The following is a 16,947-nucleotide window of genomic DNA, read 5'->3' on the forward strand; positions in this document are numbered from 1 at the left end:
CTGAAATGAAGTGCCTTGCTGAAGGACACACTGCACTGCCAAGTCTAGAAATCAAACCCACAACTTTGTGATTGTATACCTAGATAAATAATAAATGAGGGTATAGTTTCTGTGTTACTAAAAGCATTTGAGTAAATTACTTGAGTTACAAAATTTTACAATATTCAGATATTCTTTCAAGTAATTCTTAATTACTTCCTCTAATTTTTTTTTTTTTTTAAGAATATGAATATTAAAGTTGTGAATTGTGTTTGAATTTGTAAGAAGGTAGTGTTTAACCCTTTTGCATTCAGCCAAAATATTCTACATGTTTTGTGTCCAAACCAACCAGATTCAACCTCTTCCCCTAGCCTGCAAGGTCATTCTAAAAATAACCACATCACTGAAATCTTAAAACTACAAAATAATGCAGGATTAATTCAAAACAATGCGGAATAAATAAGTATTACATTAGACAATAATCTGTATGCTAAAGGGTTAAGTGGTGGTGTTACATTGGGTGTCTGTGTTCCTTGAGTGGAACTGCAATTGATTAACTTCACATTAAACAAGATCACTGCATATTTTAGATGAGGACAGAAGCTTTTTGACGGCTAGTTGTGGTGTGTTACTTAAGAAAACTACACTTTTTTTCCAATATCTAGAACAATTAGCATTCAAAATTTTAATTTTCAGAAAAATTTCCATTGTTTTAATTCATTTGTGTGTGAGTACATTTTAATAACTTTTTGTTCCTGTTCTAGCACCAAAGGTTTCTTGCTGACAGACATCAGTATTTTTTCAATCTGGATTCAAAATCTGAATAACTCTGCTATTAAAACTAAGAATGTTGGCTTCAGTAGTGGAGTGTCATATGTATTTAGCATTCTGGCTAGGAAAAAAAAAAAATACTGGCGGTGTAATAAGTAGCTTGCTTACTAACCACATGGTTCCTGGTTCAGTTCCTCTGTGTGTGGCATGTTGGGCAAGTGTCTTCTACTATAGTCTTGGGCCAACCAAAGCCTTGTGACTGGATTTGGTAGATGGAAACTGAAAGAAGCCTGTCGTATATGTGTGTGTGTGTGTGTGTGTGTATATATATATATATATATATATATATATATATATATAAATATCATCATCATCATCATCGTTTAACGTCCGTTTTCCATGCTAGCATTGGTTGGACGGTTCGACCGGGGTCTGGGAAGCCAGGAGGCTGCAGCAGGCTCCAGTCTGATCTGGCAGTATTTCTACAGCTGGATGCCCTTCCTAACACCAACCACTCCATGAATGTAGTGGGTGTTTTTTACGTGCCACCGGCACAGGGGCCAGAGGAGGCTGGCAAGCGATATATCTATATATATATATATATATATATGTAGTGTGTGTGTGTGTAGGTCTGCGTTTGTGCCCCCTCCCACTATCACTTGGTAACTAATGCTGGTGAGTTTACGTCCCCGTAACTTAGCGGTTTGGCAAAAGAGACCAATAGAATAATTAATAGGCTTGTAGAGAATAAGTCCTGAGGTCAATATGTTCAACTAAAAGTGGTGCTCCAGCATGGTTACTGTCAAATGACTGAAACCAGTAAAAGAATATTTGTCTACAGGGAACCTTTGGTACCGGACAAGTAACAGTTTTTTTAAAAAGAATTATCTACCTTTCTGGTAGTATTGAATACTTCATCTGCTTTGTTACTAAATGAGTGTGCAAGTGTATATATGTGTATACATTCATACATACTGACATACATTGATTTCTGTTGAAGGAAAAAGTGTCTGATGTCTGAGTTTTCAATTTGTGTCTTTCTTCAGGCTTGGCATTATGTCTTTAGGCAAGACACTTGATTTTGTTTAACTAAAATTTTAAAATACCTAATTAAGCAATCGTTCTGTACTACTATGTCTACTACTATGATTAAAAAAAAAATTATGGAAATTACATTTTTTTCGTTTCTAATTTATTTTTTTTTTACTTGGCAAACAGACTTCTGAGGTGACAACACTTTTCTGAAATTTTTTGACTCTTTTGATACCACCCTACACAAGATGACTTACCACTTTCAGTTCTTTGAAAGCTCTCTCATTTTTAAGGTTTCATACTGAAATTAGAACCGTCACTAATGATTTTATATAAGGAAATGTTAAAGTTGTGTTCCAACTGAATATTGAAAGAAGTTGTTTCACTGAATAAATTGCAAAATCTTGATAATTTTCAAAATTAATTCTACTATGACAGCTGTATATTTAATAAGAAATATAGTTTTTCAAGGGTTGTATTTTTCTTCTTTATATATTTAAAAAAAATTTGTCTGCATTAAATAGGTTAACACTTAACTATTATGAAATGATGTCTGGATTGGAGTTCTTAGTTTCTAAACAATTCCTGCAAACCAACATAGCGTCTTCTACATGTACTTAGTGGTCATTCCCATACTACTTGGGCAGATACAGTGAAGGTATTGCTTTGCTAATGAGGCTGTAATAACACTAAAATGCTTGGAATTGTCTCCCTTAATTGCTGGAATAATTAAAATTGTTAATCACTGACAGGTATTGTTTTTATTCTCGCCATTCATTTATTTCTGGTTAGCTTTTTGATGCTCCTTGCATTAAATGTTAATGCTAAATTAATTCCCTGTAGTTCATGTTAGGCATCTTGGCCATGCTGGAACCCTACTTTAATTAATTTGTCTACAATCATTATCTTTTGATTTATCTGCGACTAATATACTCCTACAGTGTTTTCCCTATTTTTCTCTCTCTCTAGCAACTATTTATTGTGCTAGAAAAAGCATAAAGCAAAAATAAGCTAATTCATATATTTTTGTTTTTTGAGAGTTGTAAATTTTGGCATCATTTTCAATATTTGTAAACATTTTAGTCTACGTAATTGGAAATCTATCACTTTGAAGGCTACAAATGTTTGCCGTGCTTAGCCCAGCTGTGATTGTATCAACTCTAGAAAGAGAGAGAGAGAGAGATAAATGGAATAACTGACACCCACACAGCGAATACTTATTAACTGCATATGTGTACACACACTGTTCACATGCACACATTGACCAATAGTTACATATATATGTGTAAATAGATACACACCAAATCATCTGAGCATTGTAATGTTTTAGTTACCCATTGCACACACACACACACACACAAACTGTCACATAGATTTATGCACACTTTCCGTAACTCTTCTCGTCTTTTCTCTGCTTGCATGCACGCATATTCTCCCTCTTGCTTGCGCACCTGCAGTCTATCTTTCTTGCGCCCACCTACACACTCTTGTGTGCACCTATGCACACACACACACACACACACTTTCTCTCTCTCTCATGCACTTACATAATCTTGCACACCTGCACTCTCATTCTGTTGCACTTGATTCATCACACACACACACACACACACACACTCTCTCTCTCTCTCTCTCTGGTTGTTTTAGTTTACGTATTTATTCACATGGATTAGTTAGCGTATTTTAGAACGGAGCTTATATTAAGGTTATCCTTTCCCTTCATACACTTGAGCATTTCACGTTCACACACACATACACACTTTTTTTCTCTCTCTCCCTCTATACTACTACTACATCAGAATACTTGCCACCTTAGATGCCCATAAGTCTCTCTCGTTTACTTCTAGTTCACTTGTATTCATTATCCAACATTAAAAACTGTGTATTCTAAGTGATTAAATGTTTGTTTGTTCTTTTAGGATTTCTTTTTTCTGTTATTTTCTCTCTCTAGAGCTTTAAAGTTCTCAGGCTGGTTACTAAGTTTGTTTTTTTTCTGTTTTGGCACTGGTGTTGGCCTTTCAGTTCATTACTATCAGTGAAGCCAAATGGCTGTTGTTTGCTGTTCCTGTTATGTAAACTAACATAGCCTAGCGGACTTTGAAACACTGAGCTAATGTGTAAAGACTGGAGCTAATGTATGTGTATCTGTAATTAACTTTCTCTGGCTTATCGCTATTAGTCTTTCTTTGATGTGTTGCAGTTTTAATTACTCCCCTAAGATAAGGATTTCCTTCCTCAGCAGAAAGTTTTGTTTCTTTCTTTGTTAATTGTTTTTTTTTGTTTTTTTTTTTGTTTTTCTTTTTTTATGTTTGGCTTTCCCATTGTAAAGGAGAGCTAGGTTGTTGCTGCACTAATGACCACCAGGTCATAAGTTTAAACATTACTATGGTAGTTTGGTGTCCCTAGGCAATGCGGCGTACTACTTAGCTTCAGTCTAACATGTTGAGAATACTTTGTAGTTGGAATATAAGAGTAAATGTTTAATTATATGGAATGATAATTCATTCCATAGCAATTCTTCAAGATATTTCTAATCTTGAGAAATATAGAAGTCAATCAAAAGGCTTGCAGTTGTAAAACTGCAATAGTTGATTTGCATTGTATATTATAACTGGTACTTTTGTCAATAAACATAGGATTCTGTTCTTGCAGGAAGAAAGATTTTTGTTGATTCTTTGAATGCTTGATTAATCTAGTTTACTTTTGGCTTTTGTTTGACATGATATACACGGACACAGGCATGGTCATGTGATAAGGAAGTTCTCTTAATCAAGTGATTCCAAGTTCCAGCTCACTGCATGCTATTTTGAGCAAGAAAGAATCGATGGTTTTCAGTATGCTTCATTAATCTAGTTTACTTTTGGCCTTTTTGTTTCATACAAATGTGTGATTAAGAGGTTCTCTTCTCAATCATGTGATTCTAATTTCCACCCCACTGCACATCACTTTGGGCTAGTGTCTTTACCATTATGCTTGGTCAATCCAAGCTGTCTGAGTGAAATTGGGTAGATCAGGATTATGGAAGCTCATTAGTTATTCTTTACCTGTTATACTTTCTCCTCTTTTGCATTGTTCATGGAAACTTCCTCTTCTTGAGAGTAGTCGTATTGGAGTGTGATTAAATTATTTTAAGGGCTTTGTAAATGAAGAAGATATCCAAATTCAAGCATAACTTTTGTTGGACCTAGTCATTTATTAATATTGAAATTTTTATGTTGAAACAATGACATCCATCAAAATGACATCCTGATCTAATGAGAGTACCTTTGTTCCCGAAATTTCAGAGCTGCGTCAAAGTTAGAAAGGATTGCTGTTATTATTTAGACAGCAAACTGGCAGAACACTTAGCGGCATTTCATTCATCTTTACGTTCTGAGTTCAAATTCCACCAAGTTCAATTTTGAGGTTGGCAAAACAAGTACCAGTTCATAACTTGGATTGATATAATCAGCATTGCCCTATCCCAAAGTTGCTTATCTTGTGCCAATCTTTGAAGTCATTATTATTCTGTTTGTCATTTTCCTCTCTCGATATCCTTTATTTCTCTATAAGTTCCTTTTAATTAGTTTCTTTCTGTTTCCCTCACTTTGTCTCCACTGTTTGTCTTTCATCTCTTTCTCTCTCTCTCTCCCTCTCTCTCTGTATATATATATATATATATATATGATAGTAGATTCTCTTGTCAGCTTTGATGTATGATGTTTAGCCAACATAAGTATTGCCTACCCACACAAATGATATCTTTCCGGTAGCAAATGAAAACTTGTGTAGGACCAGCCTTTTGGATCAGTTTTTGGATATACTTACAGCACAAAATTGGTGCTACTGTTTGGTACAAATTCAGTGAACAACATACCTTAGCCTTTTCTATTGATGTTCTCCATCTCCTGGGTTAGTTGCCTTTACCATGCCATTGAGTTCAACCTTGGTTAAATGTGCACCTAGGCACAAACCAGAAATGTTAAAGTCCTCATGCATATATGTAAATCTATCTATCACATAACTGGATGGCCATTGACTCTCCTGGCTTTGCCCACTCTTTGACTTGTCTTGTTTTTCATCCTGCAGGTTGTCCAAAAACCACCATATACATCAAGTAAGCTTGGTGGTGTTGCTTGCTTAGCTGCCAATGCAACAGTATGAAAACCTATTTTACTTAGTTATCACTCTAAATAATAACGGTTGCTAGGAATAATCTTTCATCATTTCTCCCTTTTAAACATCTTTTAGTTGTTGCTAAAACAACTTCCACTGACAAAACAATGGTGTTTAATTTTTTTTTTTTTTTTTTAAGATTTCTTAAAAAGAAAAAAGAGTTACTTTGTAAATTTTGAAGAATCATTATAGTTTTGAACAGTTTTACAGTTTCATGATAGATCTCACTTGATGTGGAATGATTTTTTTTTTCTGAATTCAAAATTCAGTTCCTCACTGGCTGATATATCAACATGCAAAAAATGTTTCCTGGCCTGGTATTTATTCTTTGCTCCATTTTGCTGAATTGCTATCTCATAGGGATGTAAATAAATCAACACCATTTGACAAGAGTTGATGATGCACACACTCACGCACACAGATGATAGGCTTCCACATAGTTTCCATCTACCAAATTCACCCAAAAGGCATTGGTTGGTCTACAGCTGTAGTAGAAAACTCATGCTGAAGGTGCCATGCAGTGAAATTGAAACTAAAACCTCATGGTCGCAAAGCAAGTTTGTTAACCTCAGTGCCATACTAGACCTTTATGTAAATCAATTTTGCAAAATTAATTAATAATTTCTGGAAATCATAAATTATCTGCCCCCTTTTTGTGAGTTGCTAACAGTTATCTCTAGGTTTTTGTTTCCTGTATCCAACTAAGCAATTACAGTGATTTTTTTTTTTTTATGCTTAGGTCATTCAAAATGATCCCTTTATTCATATATCAAAATTCATTGCCTATAACCCTCTTGTGATTATTTCCCTTTTGCTCATTTTAATTATGGTATATATTTTATTGACTGTGAAATGTGTAGTGCCCCTCCCACCTCTTTTGGAAAAAAGACACACACACACTTGCACGCTCACAGATGTTATAGGTTGAAATAGCACTATTTTTATAGTAAAATACCCCCTCCATCCTATTCTGTGAATTCTTTCCCTGATAACATTGTGTGTAAATTGAATTGTGTTTGGATGTGTAGAAACCGGCATCACAAGAGTGGAAATAATACAGCTTTCTTTATCATGCACGCGCACACACACACACAACCACATATTGGTTGGTTTTTAATTTATTTATATATTTTCATATATATATATATATATATATATATATATAAACTTAGATATATATATAATATGAAAATATATTTTCCAATCCTCTCCTACCCTCACGGTTTTGTGGGAAGTTAATATTGTCTAGTTGAATGAATCTTATCGATCAGTTTATGGCTAAGTGAACAGAAATAATTGTCTCTTTATGCTTATCGGAATTTAGAGCTTATGGATTGGTGAATAATAGAATACAAAATAAAATGTTTGTTTCCTTCACACAGCTTCATAGATGCTCTGTTGTGTTTTCTGTGATTAGTGAGAAACTTATAACCTTTATACTAGGTGTTACTTACTCCGACCAGTTCTCAAGCTCCTCAGTCTTTGTTTACCATTATTTATTTACTTGTTTATTTTATTAATAATCGGATGAAGAAAATTTGTATAAGTCATTGTTATTTTGGTTGAGATTTTTTTTTTTAAAGCATAGTTCACTAAATATAAATTCATACAACCAAACATTTTAAATCATAAATTCTAAGATTTCTGGTGATGAGGTTTTTGCAGCGATAGATTTGTTTTGTTTGTTGGTTTTTCTTTCAAGACAAACTTCTTTTCTCCAGCTCTTTGGTTGGTTTTCTGGCAATGCCACTGTGAAGAAGTTTTGATATATACCAAAAGAAAAACGGAAAAAATGTTGGTGTTCACATTGCTTAAGTAGTTTCATCAGGATGGTTTGGAAATGGATATGGAGTACACCACCACCACTGCTAATACCCCTACTGTATCTAATACTTCTACAGGTGAAAGTGGTTTCACAAGGATGAGAAAAATCTTGAAAAGTATAACAATTCATTGATGAAAAAATATTGCTAACTTGTAAATTGATCACTTGAGTATAAATGTGATTGCTAAAAATGATGCTTTGGGCAACACAGCCATGTATTTGAAGGTCCTTTTGGCGAAATTGCATTGATTTTTATAGATTGTCTTGTCCTGCACCGACTTCAAGTCAGAGCAGGGGAGAAAAAAAAATGGGATTTATTGTTCAGACTTCAAGATGCGCTTGTGAGCATTGTTTTAATAATTGAAGAAAAGACGAACAAACCAGACCTGAAAAATGTATTTCTTTGACTGAGACCACATGAATTGTTATTGTCTTGAATCTTAGAAGATGCGAGGAAATTTGACAATAAAACAAACTCGTAAAATGAAATTTAAAAAAAAAGAGGGAAAACCCAAAAAGAAATAATAAATTTGCTTTATTTCATGTTTTCTTCTTTCATCTCTTTCTTTCTACTTTTTCCAGATCATTTTATGAAAGGAATACTTTGTGAAATAACATCCAAATATCCGGATTTTGATATCCGCAAATTTTCCAGAAGTATGCATCTATTTTTTTGGTGGTAGACATTCTTGTATATTCCATTTGTTTGTTTTTTTTTTTTTTCCTTTTTTTTCTGTTTCATGTATTTGTTCGAGTTTTGTAGACCTGGTCTGTACTGGAATGACATTATCATTATTATTATTATTATTATTATTTTTGTTTGTTAAATGAGTGAATGCAATAAGCAAGCAAGAAAGAGTGCATGTGCGTGTGTGAGAGAGGAAGAGAGAGAAGGAGGAGGAGGAGAGCGCGAGAAAATGTGATAGTCAAAACTTTTCTCCGAAGTCTCTCTGAGATTTGTCTCCTTCCTTCCATATTTGCCTCCCTTTGTCAATGCACTGATCACCATCCCCTTCCCCCCATCCTCTGGCTGTCATTTTCATTTTTTTTCCTGCTTGCTTTCATTTTTCTTTTAATTTTTTTTTACAATAATATACTCCCTCCTCCACTTCATCATTTGTTGTTGCTCAGTGGTGAACACTACTACAACTGCTGTATTGCTAAAAATCCATAAGAATTGCCTTGTTCTGTCTGCTTGGATGTTTTTTTTATCTTTTTTTTTTCATTTTTTTTTTTTATTGTTGTCTTTCAGATTTGGTCATTATTTTATCCCTTCACTTGTCACCTTACTATGAATTCTTCATATTGTTGGTTTCCCTCTCTCCTTCTCCATTTTCGTAAGAGTTATAGAGTTATTGGTCATTTTTTTTCCGGTTGATGTTCTCTTTGCCTTTATTCAAATTCTTTATCCTTTTAGCTACCAATTTGTATGTGTGCATTTGTATGAGATAGTATGTACATGTGTTTGTGTGTGTATGTATATATATATATATATATATATATATATATATATACACACACACACATGCACATATATGCGTGTGCTCATATCTGTAAATCGATTCAGTTTTGAAATATTCAGGTGTTGGAATTTCAGCTGTCAGTCTTGTATTTTGATATCAGAGATAAACTAAAGAGGAGGAGGTGTTTCATGGTCATCAGTTATCGAATAGCTGTTATTGATTTATTTTAATTTTATTTTTCCATTTTATTTCTGTGGCAGTGAGAGTGCCAAGTAATTAGTTACTTGGTATAATTAATTAGAATGATCTTGTACTGGCTAATTAATTATTTAGTGAAGATTATTGATGTTTCGCCTTGATTATGTAGAAGCCATAACAATATAGATACACAGTTAGCTGTTCCTCCCACCTTTTGCTATATATATATATATATATATATATGTAGGTCCCGGGTTGATCCGGGGTTAACCACAGTAAGTAAGGTACTCAATACATAGCAGAGTAAAATTAATTTATTATATAGAAGGAGCTCTACAGGACTAGTACTGTTTCATTCAAGAGAAATCTTCAAGATTTCTCTTGAATGAAACAGTACTAGTCCTGTAGAAGCTCCTTCTATATAATAAAAAATATATATATATATATATATATACACTGCTAGTCTGTGTATGTGTGCACACCATATGAGTTCATGCAGGAAGGATTGTATGTGTATATCTTTCCTTACCTTCATTCACACCCTGCTAAAGTTATCTCCTCGGGCAGCAGCATTGTACCTACTCAGATCATCATCATCCAGTGTTTAAAATTCGGGTTTTATTCCTGTTAACAGTGGTGGCCAGATCTACGTCAATGCCTTAGTAACCTCTTTGCTATCATGAGGCTTTCTTGCAGCTGGATTTTCTATGGAGAGCATGCCCTTGCTTCCCCCCTACCTCAGTTTCTAGTCATGAGTGGTCCTGAGACTAAGGCCTCTGCCATGATTTTTTTTAAGGAATGTAGTGGAAAACTAGCTCAGGAAAACAGGGACGCTACTCCCTGAAACCCCTTTCAGAGCCCACCCCTCCTTTATATATATATATATATATATATATATATATATACACACACTTACACTTACGGACACCTACCCATATATATAAAGAGTAATCCTTTTGTTGGCCATGAGTGTAAGAGACTTTAAAAAAATTAGGTTATCATTGGGAATCTCGGTCTGTAGCTAGAATTAGTTTTATGTAATTTCTCTCATTATTTCTTATCAAAATTTTCGTTTTATTTTTTATCAATACTTTTTACTACAACAGTTCTTTTATAGTATGTCTCTCCATCTCCTCCCCTTTGCTCTGTTTTCGGCTGTTGATTTCCTTGTGTGATGGGTACTTCTGATGATAGTTTTTAGTTATCATTGATACACTTTCAACATGAAAGGAATTCCCACTGAATGCAGAATGTTGAAACACTGGAATGGATGTCTTGATGTGTGAACCACAATGTTTGTATTGAAAGACTATACAGTTCATTGAGGAGCCTTGTTAAAGATGTTTGTAGCAGTTCTTGACTTCCAGAAACTATTAGTCTGTCTGTCTGTTGTATTTCGTGATTTTTCTATTCTTTGGATTTTCAATGAAAGTTAATCAAAGTCATCCTTTTGGCATTGTAAATTTCTTTTTGTATGTGTAATTGTAGCTCTTTTGCCAGCATTTTGTCATATGTATAAGTTCAAAATTTGGTTGAGATTAAGGTGAAATTTAACTTAGACTATCATGGTTGGAAATTTCCTTTTTCATTCTTTCTCTCTTTTTCTTCTCAGGAATCTGTGTCATAATTTTGGATTTAATTGAAAAGCCTGGTGTTTTTCCATATTAGGGTGATTCTGCAAGGTTTAATTTTTCTGGGTTTTTTTTTTTACATTTAGGGTTATACAAATCATAAGTACAGTTACATAACACAGCATAATGATATCTCCTCCATGTCCATTACTCCATGTCCCATTTCCTTCATTAAAGGATTTCTTTGTACTTGTTTTATCGCCCATGTGGCACAGTTTTATTTTTTATTTAGGTCATAAGTGTGCTCACTTTAGGAAATCATTTAGAGTAAATTACATATTTGAATTCTGTTGTAGTTCATTTGATTTTTTTTTGACAGTGTAAGGATGGAGAGAATGGAAAAGGAAAAAAAATAATATTCAAGCCACTTCATAAGAATTACATTTAAGAATTGGTTGAGGATGTCGTTGGAATAGAAGTGTTTTATCTATATGTGGGTGTACGTGTAGATGTGTGTATACATGTATGTGAATATGCATGTGTGTGTATATGTGTATATACATGTGTGTATATATGTGTGTCTATATATTGTCTATATACGTGTGTCTACATATTGTATAATTGTGTATATACATATTGTGTGTATATGTGTGTGTTTAAATATTGTTTATTTACACGTGTACATATTGTGTATTAGTGTGTGTGTGTGTATATGTTGTGCATATATGTCTTTGTATGTAAACTTGTTTGTGTGTGTATATGTGTTTGTGTACATAAACATGTTTATATCTAAGATTGTGTGTGGTGTGTTAATAACTGTATGCAGATATGTTTATGGTGGGTGCAAAGTTTCAACTTATCTCAGCTCAAACCCTTGCAGCACTTTTTGGTGTTTGTAACCCCTTACTGCCCCTCATTTATAAATCTTTCATGTAGAAGTCAACACATCTGTAACACAATTGTAACTTTAAATTGCATTGAAGTCCATGCTTACTTTAATAATTGAAATAGTTTTCTGTTTTCACTGAAGACCATGTGAGACTGCACACCATATCCAGGAATATGGAGGTATCAGTTGTACCTGACATGTTCATTCATAGAAATTAAGGATCACATATGTGTTATCACACATGGTTCACAGGAATATTTATATGAATTTTAATACCCCAGAATTATGATAGAACAAGGAATATACAACTTTTATCATTGGCTAGTCCCAATTTGATGCAAGATAATCATAATGCCAAATTCATTGACAAAAGAACTAAAGATACTTGCTGGATATAATATTGACCGTCCTTCAGCATGTGTAACTTTTCAGACCATCTCTTACTTCAAAGTCGCTTAAGAAACTAAGTTCAGTAATTTCTTTTCTTCACTTTGGTGATGGCTTTAAAAATCCAATGGTTAAGGCTGCAAAATAAGATTCCAGAATTCTTGCATTTTGCCCACCTGTAAAATGCAGCATTTTTATTAGTCTGTAACCAGCTGGTAGTGTGTGTGGATGCCTATGATAATTTGTACTATTAGTTACAATTAAGATAAAATGTTTTGAGAAACTTTTTTTTTTTTACACGAAATACAGTTTTCTTCTCACTCTTGTATAATTGTTCCATGGTACGCTCATTTCATGTGATTCCACTGAATCCAGCAATTCTAAGGCTCAGACTAGTTTTAGAACTGCAAATCTAATTTGTTCTCTGCTCTTGATACAAGTTCATAATTCCAGTTGACAAAATAGCTTCTGTCTAAATTATTTGTGAGATAATCTAAACTGTTTGTGAGATAAAAATGAAGTATAGTTTCTCAGTGACAGCTTTATGTCCCCATGGCCCACAATCTTTCACTAGAGCACGTCTTTAAGCATCTTATCTTCATTGAGGTATTCTCATAAACTACTTTACTATTGTCCATGGTGGATCTCTCTCTCTGCCTGGGAAAACTAGCATTATCTAATTCACTGTTACTCCAGGCTGAATGCTTTGCTATTACCTACAAGATACTAAATGTTCATATACTTATGTAAGCCTTTTGGAGCATAGGCCATTGATGCGTTCGTAGCGTTTTTAAAAAAAATTCATTTTCTGGGTAGTAGTATGGCTATGCAAACGCACTTTTACCTCTCGGTAGAGGCAGTCCATATTAGTTTGGAATGTCCAGCATGGGAAGCCCTACAGGATCTTGCACTATTTTGGCATATGTCTTAGAGTCATTGGGGCACACTAGCTTCCACACTACAACGAGGACCAGACTTTGTGGTTGATGTATTCATCTGATATCAGACACAAATAATTATTGAGGTTCTTGCCCCATATTGTTATTCATCTGAACACATTTGATAGAATGGAGTATGTGTACACAGCTCTTCTGTGTATATGTTCTAATGTTTTATTGTAACTGTTGTATTATTAGTGTGTGTGTATGTATGTATGTATGTATATATATATATATATATGTATATAGATATATACACACACATACACTGTTGTGTATCAACTACTGTATGTCGTCTCATCTGATGTATATCTTAACTGTTGTTGTTGTGGTTGTTGTTACAACTTTGCAATGTACCTTTGTTGTATAGTGACAACAATCTGAACTGCATAGGTATGGCATATTCAAATGATAGGCATTTTTTTTCCCCCTTTTAGTTCTTCTTTCTGGCTCTATTACAGACTTTGTGATTGACAGCTTCCTCATCATTTCACTTTCGTATCTTGCCTATCAATTGGTTTATTGACTTAATGATTTTTTTGTAAGGTCTCAAACAAATTCTTTTCAGCAGCATTTTTATTCACCACCCTTCTTTATATATATGTATATGTATCACAGTATTGACCAGACTAATGGATGTTATACCTCACTGGTCACAATGTGTTTTGCATTGTTTTAGTTTCTGAATGATGCCACCTCGCTGGGTAGGCAAATAGGCCAACATTTCCCTTCATCTGAAGGATATTTCATTGCAGGACTATGTTTACACTTGAGTGCTCTGGAGTAACATGAAGTGTTGTGCTCAAGAACACAATGCACCCCCTAGTCTGGGAATCGAACCCATAATCTGTAGATCATAAGTACAACACCCTAACCACCAGGCCACATGCCTTCACCACATCTATAAAACCTTGATATATAAAAATATCGAGAATTGTTTTACAGGTTGGAATCTGGTTTTTCTTATATTTTACCCCAGTGTCACTTTGATGGCACATGCCATCAAAGTGACACTGGGGTAAAATATAAGAAGCCCATTACACCCATCATGACTACCTGATAAGGGTACACCAAGTACATGCATCACAACCATATGTGTGTGACATGGTGATCTCTTATCAAGATAAACAGTTCATAATCTTGCAGCTAGAATTTTCTTCAGGTCAAGTAGCCCATCTTGCTCAAAAGATCCCTGAATAAGGGTTGTTTAAGGATGTGGAATGAAACCTCCACATTTCCAGAGATGATTTATTCAGACCCCAAGGAATTCCTCTCAACACATGGCTATGATGTTCCACCCCTACTTGTGATCAGAGATGCACATATCACCAGCTACTAAGGGATTTGCTTAACTGGTTAGGGTCAAGCAACTGACAAACAAATCTGTGGTATTGAGCAGAATATTTGCTGTTTAATGATGATGATGATATGATTTATTAGGGCACTAGATAGATTGCCTCACTATTCATTCTGGGTCAAATCCTGCCATGGTCAGCTTTGCTTTTCATCCTTTCAGAGATGACAAACATTACTGATTCAGGTGGTGGATTGGCCTAAATGGAAATATTAGAGGGTGAGGCAAGATTCTTTTGTGATATCTGTTCAAGCTCTCTGCATTCTGACTGCAACACCTGCACCAAAACCAGTGCCAAGCTGTATTGCCCCAAGTTGGCAGCCGTTCACTTGGATAAATATCAACAGCATGGAGAGTGGAGAGCATACAGACTCCTGGTCCATTTTGCAATATTAGTTGTTTCTCATTATATTGGGTTCTGATTTTGATAAGGTTGTCTTTGTTTTGATCCTCAATAAAAGAAAAGAAAACAATTACCCATCAAATCTTGGGCTCGTTTTAGTTAACAACACACCTTCCTTTCTCTAACCCACTTGAAACTCCCTCCACCGTCCCAGTTCAGTGATACAAATTTCCTGTTTGAAGTGGTTTCAATTGAAATCTTTGATCAAAATTCATCAGCACTAAATTTGTAATTTTCAAAAAGAATTGAAACAAAAGTGGTGTATTTCAGTAGAAACTTAGTAACAAAAAGGGTTAAAATGTGTGTCCATGTGAGTATATAAGTCAAGGAAGAAAAAAAAAACTGTAACGTGAAAATTGTTTCTTAAAATTCCTGTGCAGAACAGGGGAAAATCATCTTCAATTATCAGCACTTCATGTGAAGTGTTTGCTTATCATTTTGAGATCAGAATTTGCATAAGTTTATTATTTTCAAATCACAATGGGGGAGTATGGGTGAGGCTTAAATCATTGTCTTCTACTTTCATCTACTTGCCATTTTTGTGTATTTAAGAAAATAAATTCATTCTTCTCATGAACATGTTGGGTGGTGCATAAGAGGAGTGGTTATTTAGTTTTGAGGTGTTCACTGTTTTGTTGTTGGGATAAGTGGTAGGTGGTTAGCTTCTATCTCAAAGTAATTTCAGCAAAGTAAATATTAAATGCTTGAAGTATATGGAATGGAGAATGTTTGTATGCTGATGATCTTGACCTCATAGCAGATTCCATATCAGAGCTAGAAGAGAAATTCCAGGTGTGGAAGCAAAACCTGGAATTTAAGGGTTTTAGGGTTAACTTAGCAAGGACTGAAGTCCTACTAAGCAAGAAAACCAACAGGACTTTAACCCCTTTCAGGTAGGCGGCCCTATTTGATTTGTAGGAAAGGTGTATGCAGGAACTCCATGTGGTGTACCCAGTGTAAGCTATGGACACACAAGACATGGAGTGGATTAATAGGAAGATTATCAGAGAAGGTAATTGTTCATATGTCGAAGATGCACAGGATACATAAAAATTATAGAGACTCGGGGAATTGATTCTCTCAACTGCCCTGATGGCACATTAGATGTAGTAGTAATTTCTGCTACCTAAGGGACCAAATTAGTATTTTGCATGGAGAGTGTGATAGCTAGAATAAAAATAGGATGGAGGAAATTTAGAGAGCTGTTACCTCTGTTGGCTACGAAAGGTTTCTCTCTCCAAGTGAAAGGAAGATTGTATGATGCATGTATACAGACAGCAATTCTACATGGTGGGCCCTGAATGCAGAGGATATGCAAAGTTTAGAAAGAAGGCTAGTATGCTCCACTGGAAGTGTAATGTAAGCGTACATGTTCAACAGTGCTGGTACTTTGAGAGAGGGAAGTTAGGCATAAGAAGAAACTGTAACTGTGTGCAAGAGAAGATTGCAGTGGTGAGGTCATGTGATGTGGATGGATGCTCCATAAAGAAGTGCCAGTCTCTCAAAGTAGATGAAACACATAGAAGTAAGAGACCCAGGAAAACAGAACGAAGTGATGAAGAATGCTGGATACTGAACCTCGCAGGCGAGATGACAAAGGACTGAGATGCCTGGCACTTTGCTGTATTCAAGAAGATCTGTAATCCACAGCAGAAGTGTTAAGACCGGTCCTCCTGGTTGGGGCATTGACCTGCAAGAGTCCTGGGCTGGTGCCACATTAAAAGCACTTGTGACAGTATCTTATGAAAGCGCCCATGTAGCGCTACATAAAAGCACCCAGCACACTTTGTAAAGTGGTTGGCAAAAGGAAGGTCATTCAGCTGTAGAAACCATGCCAAATCAGACTGGAGTCTGGTGCAGCTGCCCAGCTTGCTTGCTTTTGTCAAACTGTCCAACTCATGCCAGCATGGACAACAGATGTTAAATGATTATGATAATGAAATGAAGAAGGGAAAATGTACTCAATACATAGCTTGCACATT

General features: G+C 35.0%; 1 protein-coding gene across 10 annotated transcripts in view; it reads left to right on the forward strand.

Moving 5' to 3' along the window:
• The window catches only part of LOC115219831 (wiskott-Aldrich syndrome protein family member 3), a 178,171-nt gene that overhangs the window by 78,837 nt on the left and 82,387 nt on the right, over positions 1–16,947 (forward strand). For 9 of the 10 annotated variants that reach the window (XM_036509641.1, XM_036509640.1, XM_036509644.1 and 6 more), the window contains one exon: positions 8,345–8,419. The exons of the other annotated variant lie outside the window; for it this stretch is intronic. In XM_036509641.1, coding sequence (XP_036365534.1) covers positions 8,345–8,419 — 75 coding nt within the window. The remainder of the gene's footprint in view (positions 1–8,344; positions 8,420–16,947) is intronic. 10 annotated transcript variants of the gene reach the window in all.

Source organism: Octopus sinensis, linkage group LG15 (assembly GCF_006345805.1).
Source record: "Octopus sinensis linkage group LG15, ASM634580v1, whole genome shotgun sequence".
Classification (NCBI taxonomy): domain Eukaryota; kingdom Metazoa; phylum Mollusca; class Cephalopoda; order Octopoda; family Octopodidae; genus Octopus; species Octopus sinensis.